The sequence below is a fragment of the Scyliorhinus canicula genome, chromosome 3 (genome assembly GCF_902713615.1).
Source record: "Scyliorhinus canicula chromosome 3, sScyCan1.1, whole genome shotgun sequence".
NCBI lineage: Eukaryota > Metazoa > Chordata > Chondrichthyes > Carcharhiniformes > Scyliorhinidae > Scyliorhinus > Scyliorhinus canicula.
The window spans coordinates 130405778-130423949 of record NC_052148.1 but is presented as its reverse complement, the minus strand read 5'-3'; the positions used below and the strand labels follow the sequence as shown (position 1 = coordinate 130423949).

At 40.7% G+C, this 18172-nt stretch overlaps 1 protein-coding gene across 3 annotated transcripts in view; it reads right to left on the bottom strand.

Moving 5' to 3' along the window:
- The window catches only part of atp8a1 (ATPase phospholipid transporting 8A1), a 433224-nt gene that overhangs the window by 302157 nt on the left and 112895 nt on the right, over positions 1 to 18172 (bottom strand). For all 3 annotated transcript variants that reach the window (XM_038791303.1, XM_038791304.1, XM_038791307.1), the window contains 2 exons: positions 12926 to 12971; positions 8753 to 8793 (listed from right to left, as the gene is read on the bottom strand). In XM_038791303.1, the coding sequence (XP_038647231.1) occupies positions 8753 to 8793; positions 12926 to 12971 (87 nt within the window). The remainder of the gene's footprint in view (positions 1 to 8752; positions 8794 to 12925; positions 12972 to 18172) is intronic.

Sequence of the window (18172 nt, the reverse complement as noted above, 5' to 3'; positions counted from 1 at the left end):
AATCTATAGTAATTATTTTGCTGCTCAAGAATCATGGAATCCTTAAGAGTGCTGAGGTGTCAATTTTCTCTTTTGGCCTTCATAAAAGTTGAAAAAAAGGAGGTAAGTGACTTAATTTACATATGTCAATTTAAGGTGCATGAACCACAATCTGAGTGTCCTGCTGCCTCTTGCCTCCAATGCTAATCCTGATGGAAGTATGTGGGGTCAGTGGGAGGAAACTTTACTTTCAAGGGCCTGGTGATACCCAAGCAAATATCAGAGTATTTCAGGCACCCACTGGTCCACACAGGATGGAGGTTCTGCGCTTGCTACCATTCTATGCTAAAAAGATTCTCCTGCTCCCTCTGCCAGGCAATCAATAAATACTCTTCAGACTGTTCACCTGGTATGCCTCCCCTCTGCTGGAACCCACTTACAGAAGAGAGGTTATTCAGCCATATTATGCCAGTGCTGGCTCTTTGATTCAACTTGACGCACTTCCCTGCTCTTCTCCATATCGCAACAAATCTTCCTTTCCAGGTATTTTTCCAATTTCCTTCTGAAGGTTATTAAATCTGCTCCCACCTTCCTTCCAGATACTGCACTCCAAATTGTAACCTACTGCATTAAAAACACTTCTTAATCTCCTCTTTTATTCTTGGTAAATTACCTTAAATTTGTGCCCTCTGGTTACCAAACTACCTGCCAGTGGAACAGTTTCTCCTCATTTACCCCAAGACCTCAGTGAAATCTCCCCTCAACCTTAATTTCAGATTCTCTAGTGTTGCAATTTAACACAAGTTCCTCATCCATGATATTAATCAGGTAAAATTCATCTGTACCTTCCCCAAAGCCTCAACATTGTTCTAAAGTGTTAAACCTAGAATTGAACACAATGCTCTAGCTGAGGCCTAATCACTGATCTATAACGGTTCAGCATAACAATCCTTGACTCTTCTGAAGGCAACCCATTGTTCTCTCAGGCCTCTACAATTACCTTGGGTTCCACTGAGCCTGGGGAAGTGGAACGTTAAGAGCACAAGGAAGCCTACTTCTCCTGACAGACGATCTGGCATAGATTTACTGGCTGTATGGGGAATTAGCTCAAATGGTCGAGCGCTTGCTTTGCATGCAAGAGGTAGTGGGATCGATGCCCACATTCTCCAATTTGATTGTCATTTTTCTTTGTTCTTTAGAAAATAGGCGACAGTTCTAAATAGAGGATCTGGATTGGCGCAGGCTTGGAGGGCCGAAGGGCTGGTTCCTGTGCTGTAATTTTTCTTTGTTCTCTTTGTTCTTTGATCATGTCTGGGGCCCAGACAAAGCCCATTGAAACTCCTGAACTGAATGTATCTGTTGGAGCTACAGCAGGATTTTCGCTGGTGTTCTTAATTCACTCACAAGGAGCATTATTTTAATGGTAAATAGATAACACTGTTGGGTTGTCATGGTTAATTCAGGATTTGGTAAAGTGGAGATAAATACAGGATGGTCTGAACCTATTCGGGATATTGTTGTGGCGAACAACTTAAAAACTCTATAAGCTGGGTAGGTATTAATAAGGGAGAACCTCTATTTGGCAATAGTTATTTTAAATCAATTGTCCTTCCTTTAATTTAAAAAGGAAATTCCAGTTAAGAGACAATTTAACGAGGCCAGTCCACCTACGTTGCACAATTTGGGTTATGTGGTAAGACCCTCACAAACACGGTGAAAATGTGCAAACTCTACACGGACAGTGACCCGAGGCTGGGATTGAACCCGGGTCCTCGGCACAGTGAGGCACCGGTGCTAACCACTGCACCACCGTGCCACCCTAATCAAACTATCCTTCCTGACCCAAAAACCCACAACTTGATATACATATTGCACTAAGAACATGCTAAACAATAAATGAGAAATGCGTGATCTAGTTCCATTTTGCCTTTGACCCCATTTTCTTGGAGCAACACTGGGACGGTGCAGGAGGTAGAGGGGCCATCCTCTACACAAGCATCAGCAGGCATCTCTACCTTGATGAGAGTAGTACAGTATCAGCAGGTATGAATTCTGTGCAATTTACTTTAACTATATCGCCAACCTCTACCTGCAAGAAAGAAACTATGAAGTGGTTAAGACTAGCATTTGAATGTTGCAGCAAACTGAATGAGGTCTCATTAAGTTCAACATTATCTCAATGTTTCTCAATAGGTTTTAGGATTAGAATATGTAAGCAGAGGAGTTCTGAAATATTTTTAAATGCAGACCATGTAAACCATCTTAAAATCAGTTATACCAAGAGAATTTTCCAGGCTAATTTTAATTGCACTTTAGAATTACATAACACTGTATAACACAGAAAAAAGCCACTTGGCCCAACTGGTCTATGCTGACGTTTATGCTCCACATTTGCGTTCTCCCAACCATTAAAAATCTTTTGTGTAAAAGTAGTGAACACTCAGCATATTTTATTGACTCGAAGGTAGTATCAATCTTGTCCACACCAGAAACACACTGATTCCTACTAAGTAATTTTGTGTTTGCACGCATTCTCTGCATGCCTACTGATCCATTTTGGAGGAGGATTTGGGATAGCCAGACATTGTGGTCCAAACAGGAACCACTAATATAGGACAAAGAAGGGCTGAGGTCAAGAAGTCAAAAATTTCAGGAACTAGGAAAGAAGTTGAAAAGCAGAACCTCAGAAGAAGCAAGTCGGGATTTAATCCCAGTATCATGTGCACTGGAGTAGCTGCATAACATAAGTTACCATGTACCAGATATGGGCAGCATAGTAGCACAGGGCATCACGATAGCACACGTGGCTAGCACTGTGGCTTCACAGCGCCAGGATCCCAGGTTTGATTCCCCGCTTGGGTCACTGTTTGTGCGGAGTCTGCATGTTCTCCCAGTGTCTGCGTGGGTTTCCCCCGGGTGCTCCACTTTCCTCCCACAGTCCAATGACATGCAGGTTAGGTGGATTGGCCATGATAAATTGCCCTTAGTATCCACAAAAGGTTAGGAAGGGTTATTGGGTTATGGGGATAGGGTGGAAGTGAAGGTTTAAGTGGGTTGGTGCAGACTTGATGGGCTGAATGACCACCTTCTGCACTGTATGTTCTTATATAGTGGACTGGTTAATTTCTGTTTGAAGAAATGCACATAAGGGAGGGCTTCAGGTTCCTGGTCATTGGAACTACCTCTGGGGCAGAATGGTTCTATTGAAGTGGACTCAAGTTATCCACATGGGAGCAGCACAGTGGCACAGTGGTTAGCACTGCTGCCTCACGGTGCCGAGGTCCCAGGTTCGATCGCGACCTCGGGTCACTGTCCGTGTGAAGTTTGCACATTCACCCCGTGTTTGCGCGAGTCTCAGCCCCATAACCCAAAAGATGTGCCAGTGAGGTGGATTGGCCACGCTAAAATGCCCCTTAATTGGGAAAAATTATTGGGTATTCCTAAATTTATAAATAATAAAAAAAAAAATAATAAAAGTTATCCTCATGTCATGGGGAGATTAACCAGTGTTATGTGAGGGGATGGGTTTAAGCGAATGGAAAGAACTGGAAAATGACAAGATAGTTTCTTTAAATAATTCATCAATCTGGGCATAGCAAAGATAGCTTTAATTGTTTATCCCTAATTGTCCCTGGAGTGATGATGCGCCAACTGTTGAACATGCAGTCCTGGTTGAGAAAGTGCTCTGTTGAGGAGACAGTTCCAGGATTTTGACCCAATGATGATGAAGGAAGAGCAATATATTTTGAAAGTGGATAGGGTGTGACTTGCAGGGAAACTTGCAGTGTACGATATTCCTGCTGCTCTTTTGTCCTTCAGAAGTGGCAGAGGTTGCAGAGTTGGAAGGTGCTGCTGATGAAGTGTTGCTGTAAAGGATCTTCTGGATGATGCACAAAGCAGACACCGTAAGCTGGTGCTGGAGGGACTGAATGTTTATCAAGATGGATGTTTATCATGTTGGATGGAGTACCAAACAAGCGGTCTGCTTTGTTCTGCAAATGGTTGAGCTTCCTGAATGTTGTTGGAGCTGCTCTATCCAGACCAGATGATAGTATTCCATCACACTTGTGAATTGTACCTAGATGGCTGGTCAGTGGTGAATGACTCACCGGCATCTGATTGGCTCTTGCATTCACAGTACTTAAATGGATGGTTCAGTTAAGTTTCTCGTCAATGGTGACTCCTAGCATGTTGACTGTGGGGGCTTCAATGATGCCAACATCACGGAATGTCAAGGAAAAGTTCCTAGACTCTGTTGTTGGAAATGGTCATTACCTAATAGTTGTGTGGTGTGAATGTTACTTGCCATTTATCAATCCAGCCCGAATGTTGAATGGTAGGTCAATCATGAAGCAGCTCAGTATGGTTTAGCTTAGGGCACTACCTTCTGGAACACCTGCAGTGATGTCCTGGTGCTGAGATAATAAGACTCCAACAACCAAAATATCCTCTTTTTGCTCGTTGTGACTTCAACCTTTGGAGAGTTTTCTCCAATTTCCACTGATTTCAATATTATGAGGGCTCATTAATGCCATGATTCGTCAAATGCTGCCTTAATGTCAAAGGTTGTTATTTTCACTGAAATTTTGCACTTTTGTCCATGTTTTGACCAAGGCGGTTATAGTGCCAAGCAATTAAGGCTGAACATCGGGGATTAATTGTCCCTTGATAGCACTGTTGACATCTTCCATCAGTCTGCTGATGGTTGAAAGTAGGTTGATGGGACAGTAGTTGGCTAGATTGGATTTTTCTCTTGTGTGAACAGTACATTCATAGAACATAGAACAGTACAGCACAGAACAGGCCCTTCGGCCCTCAATGTTGTGCCGGGCCATGATCACCCTACTCAAACCCATGTATCCACCCTATACCCGTAACCCAACAACCCCCCCCCCCCCTTAACCTTACTTTTATTAGGACACTACAGGCAATTTAGCATGGCCAATCCACCTAACCCGCACATCTTTGGACTGTGGGAGGAAACCGGAGCACCCGGAGGAAACCCACGCACACAGGGGGAGGACGTGCAGACTCCACACAGACAGTGACCCAGCCGGGATTCGAACCTGAGACCCTGGAGCTGTGAAGCATTTATGCTAACCACCATGCTACCCTGCTTCCTGGGCAGATCCACCTGATCAGCTAGATGCCTAACTGTAGCTGTCCTGGAAGAGTTTGGCTTGAGGTATGGCTCGTTCAGAAGCACAATGCAGGTAGCATGCTACAAAAATAGAGATATACATTTTGACCAATGCTAAGGTGCCAGCTTTGAAGTAAAAGTGTCAAGTTTAGCTAGGGGCTGGTTTATCTCACTCGGCTAAATCGCTGGCTTTTAAAGCAGACCAAGCAGGCCAGCAGCACGGTTCGATTCCCGTACCAGCCTCCCCGGACAGGCGCCGGAATGTGGCGACTGGGGGTTTTCCACAGTAACTTCATTGAAGCCTACTCGTGACAATAAGCGATTTTCATTTTCATTTCAAGTATGCATTTTATTTCAATGGATTTATAAAATCACGGTTCATTAATCGAGAATTAATTATATCTGGTGCTAATTATATCATACAAGGAGATCACCAGATCATTGCTGGGGCAGGAAACAGGTTATTTGTGGCAACAAAATCATTGCTTTTCGTCTCAGGAAAGTCATCAGAGAGCCAAGTGCTATTAAAGAGGACTTACCCATGTATTCTATGCAATTTAAAATGTCTTATTTTATGATGCCACCTGGGTATAAAGCCTCTGAATCAATTTAGTTTTGACAATAATGAGCGGACCATTTGCTGGTTCATTAAATTTTCCATCTAACCCGTGACGATTCTAACAGCCAGCAGGACAAGAAGATTTAGGCCAATGATTTCAGCCTGCACCAGTCTGGTCCTTGGTGTGATAAATTTGTTTGAATAGACAGAAGACCCTGAGAAGCATAATGCGATTGAGTTAAGGGTTAAATCCACGTTACAAGAGGAGTGTCATAACTCAGGAATGTGGGGGGGTTAAGTGTCATGAGATCCTCTGGCGGAAGAAAAAAATTGAAGCTGCAACAATGCGATGATGCATGTTAACAGCAGATAGTCCGAACACTTGTTTTGCTTTCAAATTTCTCTTCTCCATATGCCTTCCCCCTCCAAAGAGATTCTTCTTCCTATCCAGATCAAGTACTTAACTAACTGATGTATGACCTCTACTGAAACCATTTACAGACATCATCATCAAAATCACGACAGTGAAGTATCATGCATCATCTTGCTGTGGTCATGATGGTGAAACTGTCAGCATTTGCCGTCATTACTTCAGTGAAACCGACAACAATTTTGGGAATTTGTGACATCCACAGAATAATATGGAAATCTAGAAGTTGTTGTCAGTGAGTTTATGCGTGATATAGGGATTCTCACAGACTATCTCCCTTCCAATCATGAACGGATGAGAATTTCCAATCTAATGCTGTCGGTCTCGTTGGGAAATGTCTGGAGAAAATTTATTTGTTTACCGTGGTATAATTGGGTTTTTAACAGCTGACTAACTTCATAATTCCTGCTGAACACCCCCTTACTGAAAATCCAATTTTACATTTGTGAAATGTCCCAATTTCTCCACAAGATGAAAAATACCACATTTTAAAAAAGTAGTTCTAAAAGTCTGTTAACCTTAATTTAGCTTCCATCTTTATATAACCATATATTTATTCCTCTATCTGAAAATGTTAATTACAAGTGAAGGATTTTAAATACTTTTAACTTCCTGGTTTGCTGGAGTGAATATTTCAAAAGTGATTAGCTGCTTACCTGTTTGTTGGCATCAATGCTGCTGCATGTTAAAACATCCCCTTCACTTGGTACCAGGTTTAAAGTGTTGTCGGGAAAGAGAAGATTCACACCATGGAGAACACTGATCTTTGTAGGCACCTTTCTTCAAGGTGAGCAACAAACACCCTTGCTTCACCACTGACTGCAAAATGCAGGCCACTGCCTGATTTGCATGTGAACTCAATGGGGGAGAGATTTGAAATACTTAATAATCCAACTAATATTTAGCCTACCATCAGAATTCTAGATGCGAGCTTTTCCATTCACCACCAATTTCAAATAGCCTGAACTATTCTCTATGATCAGAAAAATCCATAGACTGGGAACAATATTTCAGAACTCTCTGATTAACATATCAATAAAATGTAATTGTGCCTGCATTATGACGCAGTCGTGTATGCAGCTTCAGGACAGATTTAAAACATTGCGGAGTTTGAGTTTAAAAATCACCAACAATATGAAGTCGGAGACTTATGCAGTGGTGCCACATAAGCATGTAATTCTTTCAAAAACACATTGCTGTACAACAAATATTGTCACGAGCATGTTAACACATTTTATGTACATTTGGAAAGCTTGACAAATCTGAAGTTGCAGAAATTGTACTTTTCCCTTGATAGATTCTGTTTCTTAAAAATCTAGATTTTCCAGCCTTACTGCATACAATGTTTAATCCCAATTGTTCCCACTAAACACAATTCCAATCATTTATGTAACTTACTGAGGAAAGCTGGGTTGAGGATGAATAAGGAAACAAAGTTGTTTTTTTCTCTCCAAACATGCAAACACAGATGATCACATCCTCCAATTAGGTTAGGCCAATTTTATAAGTGGATGGACTCTAAAACCATTACCAAAACACACACACACAAAGTGCAATACTAATCAAAAATAAATTGCAAGTTTGTCATTAAATTCTCAGTTCAGTGGCCAAGAAATCTTTTTCTGGTGCATGTCTTCACTTGTTATAATGTACCTTTCAATGACAATATCTACTTTAGGTTTTACAAAATTCACTTTTCATATCTGTTTTATTTTGATGATTGACAAAAGTATGGATTGTAACTAAAAGTTTTACATCATAGTATCCAATAGAAACACAATTCTAGCCTCAAAAATAATAAAGTACTGATTCGGTTGCCTACTTTCAAATTAATTATCTATTCACCAGGATTTAATATGGATAATTAGATCATCTGTATTTACTAAAAATACATGACCAATATTTCACAATAACTTCATTGCAGTGTTAATGTAAGCCTTTTTGTGACAATCAAGATTATTATAATCCAGTATCTTATTGACTCAGGAAATGGAAAAATATTGTCACCTCAACACAAACAAAATAAAATCAATGTGCAAAACATCTGTGCCCATGATACAACTGCAGTTATGCCTCATCTTCAATCACCAGTAATATTCTCCTCTACTATGGTTATCTTGTCATCCAAATTTACCTCCCATCTTTTATTATAATGAAACTAGCTAACATTTTAGAAATTCCATCAGCTAAACAGATTTGACATGTCAGTAATCGGCTTTGTAGCGTTCCTAAGAAACATCATGATAGAAACAACATGATAGGGGGGATTGCCAGGTATCTTTCACTCTATTCTTTTTCGTGTCTCAGCTCACAAAGTATTTATCTATTTCGGTTTCATTCTTTTCAGTTAGGTAAACCAGAAGAGAGTAGATAATGGACTTTTTAAAACATCTGTTCTCATAAACTAACCAAAACTAACCAAATCAACAGAGAAAATAAGCTGCAGGCATATTTCAATCAACCTATTAAATTCCTATAGGTTAGATAATTTGTCGGGTAACAGCACTGCGTATCATTCATTAGCTTAGAATGCAGCAAGTACTGTTTGGAAGACAAATGATCAGCATGATAGTCCACTCGATAAATATGTCTATCAATTTAATATGACTTTTCTTTTTGATTATGATAAAATAAAGTTTCATACCTTTTCCCAATGGACAATTTCCCAAGCACGATTTCTCAGCACTGTAGATAAAAGAGATTTTGGAGTTAAAAACGTTCCTCGGATTCTGAACCAAACTTGAGATAAGTTAAAAACAAAAATGATACAGCTGCTCCATTTATAATGCAAATTTTAACTGCATCAAAAGCTTCAAAAAGTAGGGTTGCAATCAACATTGCAAAAAAAATTCTAATTCTGATAGAGCGGCTAAGTATATATTAGACTCTCAATATCATTATTGATTTTAGTATTCTAGGGGTCGACTATTAATGTAAACTATACATTCAGCAAACCCTCCCAAAACATCTTGACTAACAAAAACGAGAGAGAATGCTTGGAGGAAAAAGAAATCATGTGTCATATACTGGCCCGTAACTTCTACAGAGTGGCAATCTCCAGCAGATTTCCACTCTCGCCAGACTTACCAGTGTTGGGATTACTAAACCCCTGTCTCGCCCAGGTAAAACTGACAGAACGATCCGAAGTTAGCAATTTAAAATCGCTCCAGTCAGATGGTTCTCTGTCCAGTGCAATTGTCCAGAGGAAGTTAGTTCTTCTGGGCAATTGCTGGGTAAACCAGTTAGGGCACCATCTCATATTAAAACTGCACCTTTGTGCAGCACACTTTCAGGACTGATAAATAATAAACATCAATATGTTTACCATTGTCACAAATTCTAATTCTACAGAGAGACGGAGGCCAAGAGGTGACCTGATAGAAGTTTATAAAACTATTAGAGGTATAGATAGGGTGAACAGTTGGAGGCTTTTTCCCCAGAGTGGAATTGAAAATTACAAGGGGGCACAAGTTCCGGGGGGGGAGGGGGGGGGGCGATACGCTAGCGACCTTTAAGACTTATCTGGGTAGGCACATGAACAGGCGGGGTATAGAAAGATACAGGAGGTTGGTCTAGATAGGACATGTAATCGGCATGGGCTTGGAGGGTTGGAGGGCCTGCTCCTGTGCTGTATTGTTCTTTGTACACAGTAAACTAAGAAGAGGGGAGGTGAAACATCAGTTTATATACTTTACAGAGGCTGGCAAATATATGGACTGGTCTGTTTAGGGAGGCAATAAGGACTGGAATTTGATGAGTGCTGAAGAAAGAACTGAGAGAAATTTCTGTAAAAGGTAGACGATGGGTATCGTGGGATGCTATTTCCTAGACACTGGGGATGTCCAGATGAACTTCAATAGCCTTTTTTGTTCCTTTACGTTAGCATGCTGTGAAGGGTACCTTGTGCTTGAGAGTAAAACTGGTGTTCTTTCACACCTCAGACACTGGTTCAAATCCAGCGCAGAATGACTGGATGACTGTGTCCACTGCCTGAAAAGGATTTTTTAATACAAATTCGTACTACCCAATTTAAAACGAGAGAGATCCTTTTTTTAAAAAGGCAGTGTGGTAGCAATATATTCTAATTGTATCGGTAGAAATTGGATCTGTCCCAATCAGTCAATGCATTCATTTTTAAAAAATAAAACAAACAATCAAACAAACATCAGAAAACTGAAATACTGCACAGGATTTGAGCAGTCATAAGCCTAATGTGGTGATATGATCTGCATACTCGTCTGCCATTGGGCCAGAACGTCGGCTTACCATTGGCCCTGGTTGGTCATGTGCCTCTCGACTGATTGGCCGAGAGGCTGAGTTAACCACGCCTCTATTAACGAGGTATAAATGCTCAGACGCCTGACGATCGTCCCTTTCCACTGTAGACGATCGCAGAGCTGTGTTCTAGTCAATTAAAGCCAGACTTTGGTAAATCACTCGCCTCGCGTACAATCGATGGTACATCACCTGCTCCCACAGGTCATGGATTCATAACATAAACAGCTTTTAATTCAGGATAATTGACATTAAGTTTCATTCACATACTACCCATGGTGATGTGAAACTGGAAAGGAGGAGATGTGTGTGGCCAAAATCATCACACAACAAAACAAAGACAACAGAGGAGACTGCAACAACTACAGGGGTATTTCACTCTTGTGTCATGGAGAAACATTAGCTCGGATCATACTTAAAAGACCCCATGAATTTATACCTGGAAGCAAAATGCGGTTTCCGTGCTAGCAGATCTAAGTGAACATGACATTCTCCATGATGTGGAGCTGCCGGCATTGGACTGGGGTGAGCACAGTAAGAAGTCTTACAACACCAGGTTAAAGTCCAACATGTTTGTTTCAAACACTAGCTTTCGGAGCACTGCTCCTTCCTCAGGTGAATGAAGAGGTATGTATGAATTAACAGTTTTGCATGCAGTTCTAGTCACCACATTATAGGAAGGAAGTGATTGCACTGGAGAGAGTGCAGAGGAGATTTACCAGAGTGCTGCATGAGCTAGAAGATTCAAGCTACAAGGAGACGTTGGATAGGCTAGGGCTGTTTTCCTTGGAGCAGTAAGGTTGAGAGGCGATCTGATAGAGCTGTATAAGATTATGACAGGCATAGATAGAGTCGATAAGAAGGCACCTTCTGCATTTGTAGAGGGGTCAATAATCAGGAGACATAGATTTAAGGCAAGAGGAAGAAGGCCAAGAGAGGAGTTGTGCTGAAACGTTTTCATGACAGGGTGGAAGCAATATGAAATTCGCTGCCTCAAAGAGTGGTTCAGTCAAAAACTCGTAACATTTAAGTAGTAAGTAATAATAATCTATACTATTGTCACAAGTTGGCTCACATTAACACTGCAATGAAGTTACTGTGAAATCCCCTAGTCGCCACACTACGGCGCCTGTTCGGGTACACGGAGGGAGAATTCAGAATGTCCAATTCGCCCAACAAGCACGTCTTTCGGGGGACATGTGGAAGGAAACAGGAGCACCCAGAGGAAACCCACGCAAACACAGGGAGAATGTGCAGACTTCGCACAGACAGTGACCCAAGCCAGGAATCAAGCTTGGGTCCCTGGTGCTAAGAAGCAACAATATTCACTTATGCTGCTATAACCTCCAGTGCTATATGCCAAGCTCTGGCAATGGGATTAGTGTAGTCATATCTTTGTTGGCCAGCCTGGACACAATGGGCCGAATGTCCTCCTTCTGTGCTGTAAATGTTAATGTATCTACGAAAAGAAAATCAACTCCCCTATAATGATGTTGTGCTAGTCGCCTATATGGAAACTTAGCTGCAAGACTCATGGACTACCTCTCCAAGCCTATAGTTTATCCTCCCTGACTCTAAGCTTCAAGAAAATTGTAGTCACAGGACAAGGTGTCGCATCTCTACCACTGATCATACAAAATAACACCTCGCTGGAGTTAGTCAGAAAATTCTACCACTTTGGGTCCACAGTCATAGTCAATCATTCCTTCAATGCAGAACTTGATAAATGCATAGAGAAAGCACAGCAAGAAGTCTTACAACACCAGGTTAAAGTCCAACAGGTTTGTTTCAAATCACTAGCTTTCGGAACACTGCTCCTTGACCCGAGGAAGGAGCAGTGCTCCGAAAGCTAGTGATTGAAAACAAACCTGTTGGATTTTAACCTGGTGTTGTAAGACTTCTTACTGTGCTCACCCCAGTCCAACGCCAGCATCGCCACATCATAAAGAAACCAGGGATCACCTTTGGCAAACTCGTGAAACGTGCAGGGGATATCAAACTGACCCTCAAGACCAAGCTGGCAGTTTAAAGGGCCTCTGTTCTCAGCACCTTGCCGTACGACTGTGAAACATGAGCGCCTTACAGCAACAGGAAAAGCTCAATCATTTCTATTCAGCCCATTGAGTTTGCACAGACCCGCTGAAAGATCATCCTACCTAGGCCCACACTCACACACCCCATTCTGTAGCCCCACCTAACCTGCACATCCCTGGACACGAAGGGGCAATTTTATCATGGCCAATCCACCTAACCTGCACATCTTTGGATTTGATGGGCCAAATGGCTTGCTTCGGATCTTCTAATCTATAGATATTTTATAAAAATATACAGTGTGAGGCCTTACTCCCTCACTCTGCAGATCTGCTGAGTATTTTACGATAAAACAATTTGTATTCCAATATGAACATTGCCATATACATATTGTAAATCCCTGCAGGATTTGAAAAATGAATCGAATATTTAATTGAGAAGGCGCCATTTAACTTTTTGTCCCGTTTTATCTAGTAACTTAAAAGTAACATTTTAACAGAAATATTCCTACCTTGTGCTTTTTTCTTATTTACTCCACTATCAGCATTATGTCTTTTCTGTAAAAGAAAAGCAAATAAGTTGGTTAGACGATTTATCCATAGGGTAAATGCGTGGATCACCTTCCTGAATTCCTTCAGACAACAAGACTTAATTCATTTGCTAATTTTGACACTTCTACTTCAGACTGATTGGATTTCTTGATAGGTTATGGTTCATGACCAGTTACTCTTCAGCGACATACGCCAGTGAGAAGACTACTGCGAGAGGTTAGAACTATTGACCTGGATTTGTCCACAAATTGCTCAGATTTCTGGATAAAAATGAATCCATTGCATTTTAAATGTTAGTTTTTAAGAGACTGGCATGGGAGGGAAGGGCAGAGAAACAGGTGAAAGAGACATCACAGAAGAAGCCATTCAGCCCATAGAGTCCATGTTGACTCTATATAGAGCGGCATTATGAACACTTACTTATTTATTTATTTTACACACTTTGGGCAAAAGAATTTCAAAATACTGCTTCATTTTGCTTCTCGGTAGAAAAGGAAAAAACTAAATCCTTCGCTATCCCTCTTTTAACACAAGCTTTCCTTAGCATATCTCAAATATCAAAAACACTTACTGTTCAACATTACAGAATTGATGGGCCAAATGGCCTCCTTCTGCACTGTAAATTCTATGATTCTATGATAATTGGCAGAATTATTAACCACAGGAAGAAATTAAATGTGCCAGATCAAATGGCATGGTGCACATTTTCAAATTAACAGTACAATTTCTCAAAAAAAGTGGATTAATTTATTCATTTCACAGAAGAATGTTTCTCACTCTTTCCAATCTTTGATGGTGCATTAGAAAACCGATTTTGAAACAGAGGTTCGCTCATATTCCTATGTGGGCCAATTAATTGCATTATGATCTCATGTCCTCCTGTCTGAGGATTAAAGTCTTGTATATATGGAGGCTCCATTGTACAGAAGCAGGTGACACAGAAGAGGCTTCATACCATGGGGAAACTTCATTTCTCAAAAAACAAGAACCTGCTGCCAGTAATATGTATACAGGGTGCAATCTGAAAGGCCGAAAGTGCATGAGGATTCCAGTATATTTGAAAAGCAGCAGTGCTGATCTGAAGAGAGGCTATTGCTACGACAAATACTAAATACATATACCTTTACAAAAAACTAAAAGAGCTTGGGAATTAAGGTTGGGGACATAATTTGCAGAAATGAACAACGTTCCAGTGTGGGAATACCCTTTTGACCCAACCAATCTGTGTTAGTGTTTTCCCTCCAAACAGGTGAAAGGTCCGAATCACAATGAATCGATCTGTTCCCTTGTCTCTTTATCACTACTTCCTTCATTCATCCATCCCTTCTCAACTTGAATGAGAACAGTTCCTGTCTTAGCCACTATTCTTGAATCCTATAGTCTCATAACACTGTATGAAGAAGGTTATCCACCCATGTTGTAAACTTCAAACTTGATCTTATACCTATGGCCCCATGTTTAAATCTGTCAACCATTAGAAACAGTTCCTTCGCTCTACCTTGCTCCATTCTTTAATAGTTTTAAACACTTCTTTCAAATTATACAAGGAGACAAGAACTTGATAAGTATGGAACTATTTTCATTAGCCGCATTCTACCCCCACAGCCCTATTTGAAGCGGTTACATAGAAGAGCTATCAAGTAGCTCTTACCTGAGCCAAAGTGTTGCGCATTTAAACATCACTCCAGGGATTTATCTGAACTATTGCAAGAGGTGTTCATCCTGAACAATGTAGACAGGGTTTATTTTGAAAGAAATTTCATGTTTTCTTTAAAATCAGGAAGGACTCCCTCCACACGTTTTAATCTTCACCCTTCAAATAACATCACTGAAGTAGATTAAATGGTGATTGCTTCCATTGTTACATTGAGTCTTGCAATGCGCAAATGGACTCAGTATTGGTGTATAAAACAATGAGTAAATGTAATAATTAATTATTTGGCTGTGGAGCATTTTGGTACATTGAGGGCATGAAAGGTGGTAATAAAATTCAAATTATTTTCTAATTTATAAATTGTTTAAATTTTATTCAGATTAAAAAAGAAACTACTAGTGGATCCCTGGCTCCAGATAAAAAAAACATGTTTTATAATTGATTAGAAACATATACCACCATCAATGTCACAACATTTTAAAATATTCCCAGCAGAGATAGACAGTCTTTGTTTTCCTGAATTGCAGACGTGGAGAATGTACACCCTTGCATTGTATGTAAAGACATGAGTCAAAGGGAGAGATCTCATCTTTATGTTGACTGTTCACAATACAGTTGCTTGTCAAGACAAATTATTTGACTGCTTCTTCAAACATACATGCAAGTTAGTTACTGTAAATACCGTCTTACCACAGGGAAGGCATGACTGATTAATAACTTGTTCACCTGTTTATTGAAGCAGGATCTGGCACTACTTTCAAATAAATTTGCGTATGTTAAGAAGGGATATTTGTACAGTGGCCTGGACTGGGTACATCTGTGTGGCAGTTCTTTTCGATGCAACAAGCTGGATTTATTTCCTCACTTCAGGACACATATCGCATTAAAGACTTACTTTTGTTAGCAGTTTTAATTTACCCCCCATCTGCCGACACAGAAAATAGTTTATCTAACAGTGCATCCCTCGCCAGTAGCTAATCATGTGACTTCTGTAATAAATTGAGCAAAACACACCCACGCCTGTACATGTGGATATGCTTTTTTGACTGTTACCATTGTTACAACTGAACTTTTTTTTTTTAATTTTAGATTACCCAATTATTTTTTCCAATTAAGGGGCAATTTAGCGTGGCCAATCCACCTACTCTGCACATTTTTGGGTTGTGGGGGCGAAACCCACGCAGACACGGGGAGAATGCGCAAACTCCACACGGACAGTGACCCAGAGCCGGGATCGAACCTGGGACCTCAGCGCCGTGAGGCGGTTGTGCTAACCACTAGGCGTTACAATTGAACTTAGCACCAAGATCACAATCACAGGGAGGCTATGTGCCCCATCAAACACAGACAACTGGTGGCACAAAAAAGGTTATTATGGCTTGACCCCCTGCATATGCTGGACCTGATAAAAGCATGCAGCCCCACATGGGTCAGCAGTCATTCGCATATATTAGCTCAAGAATTACCAGAGATATCCAAGTAAAGCTTGAAGACATCAAATGAACCATAACTGATTTAATGTGCCACTCACGGTTGGGGCAATTATATGCTACTAGTAGAATCAACCAGGTACCTGAATAACATATCAACGCCAGCCATGGCACGATTTATAGTACTTTCAACTGAGCCAGAAGGTTCTCCTCCAGGACTTGACCTTAAGGTTGCCTCCAGGACTTGACCTTAAACGTCAAGGCTGACCCTTCAGTGGCAGTACAGAGGGAATGCTGCACATTTGGACGTACAGTCTTTTGGTTAACACGTCGAACTGAAAACCTGTCTGCCTTTTCACATAGATGTAAACAAACCCATGGCACCATTTCGAAAAAAGGGGGAGAGTTATCCCGAGAAAATGTAATAAGTAAAAAGGTTTAGAAAATGGGGAAGAGGAGAAAGAACAAAACTAAAAGTAGTGTGTGATAGGCTGGAAGACAGAAGCCACATAAAAGGGATGATGTTTTGAGACAAGCAAAGGTGGGAATGAGAAAGAGACAAAAGATGGATCTAAACAAGATGTAAATGGAAACAGAGGAATTATTAACAATGAAAAATAGGAGTGGTGGTTATGATCTGAACTTGTTGAACTCAATGCTCCACTATTATGGGTCAGGGTTGATAGAATCCCAAAGTGTATCATGGAGTTCACCTGACCCACAACTTTTAATAGATTGTGGTATGGGGAGCACACGTCTCACTCTCCAGGTGTGGTACAGCAGAAATGGACCAGTATTTTTAAAAACAAAACAATGTTTATTCTATGAACTCAAGTTAACCTTTTTAAAAACAAACAGGGAATATCTTAGCAACCATTAATTCAAAGATAACCCCCAAAGAATAAACACCAAGTAATCCTTTAATCTGTCCTTTTAACATCCAAAAGACTTAACAAACCTTTAAACAGGAGCACATTAGGTTCACATTCATTATTGAGAACATTTATAATTCTGAATTCACCAAATGATCCAGAGATAGTCTTTGGATGGCAGAGATCAACAGGATAGCTCCTTGTTTAACTTCAGCTGCAGCTCACTGGAAAACCCAGACACACATAAGCTTTTCCTCAAAGTGAAACTAAAAAGCAGAACCAGAACTCAGCTCCACCCACAATCTGATATCACTGCAGTAACATGAGCAGCTAACCATTTCTTAAAGCGGCATTCTCATGACACCAATAACAGTCACTTAAGTTTCATTAGAACAGGGTAGGAAGTTGGGGGAACAGAGAGGCAGCAGAGTGGGGAATTAAACTCGCAAGCAACCAGAATCTCAAGCTCACATTATCATGCTGAACAGAGGTGGTCAGCAATGAGGCCATATAATCTGTGTTCAGTCATCCCAATGCAGAGAAAACTGCTGATGAGCGCAAGCTAATTTTGAAAGAGGTACAAGTAAATCATTTATCCTGAAAGAAGCATATGGGCGACCTTGGATGGATGGGAGGTTAGATCGTGGAATTGAATCTGTACTTGCATACAAAGGTACCATGAGAAGTTAAGCTGCTGCTGGAGGTAAAGAGTGGACCAGGATGTCACAAAGGGAACTTTGAAATGATGAATGGAGAGGGGAAGATGTGTTTAGTGTTGACATTGCTCTGGAGGTAGAGAAAATGACCGAGAATAGCACCCTCATACAAGATTGAACTTTATGACATTGATGGGCCTGGTAAACCATCTCTCCTCCTCTAAAATAGCAAGCCTCCACCTCACTTTAGAGTCTCCCAAACGTGTGGTCACCAACCATTGGGATTCGAGCCCAAATCCAGAAAATTGGACAGTTGCAAATGTTCCTTCTTGGGAACAATGTGTATTTATATAGAACTTTCAATATAATAACGCATCAAGATACTTCGCAGTAGTATTCCAAATCAAAAATTTGAAATTGAGCCACAGAAGCAGATATTAAAGGAAAATTACAAAAATCCTAGTCAAGGGAGGATGTTTTAAAGTAGCATCTTAAATGAGGAAATAGAGGGAAAGAGGTTTGGAAGTTAATTCCAAAGCACAGGGCATAGACAGCAGAAGGCATGTTGATTCATGGAAGGGTGATTAAAATTGGG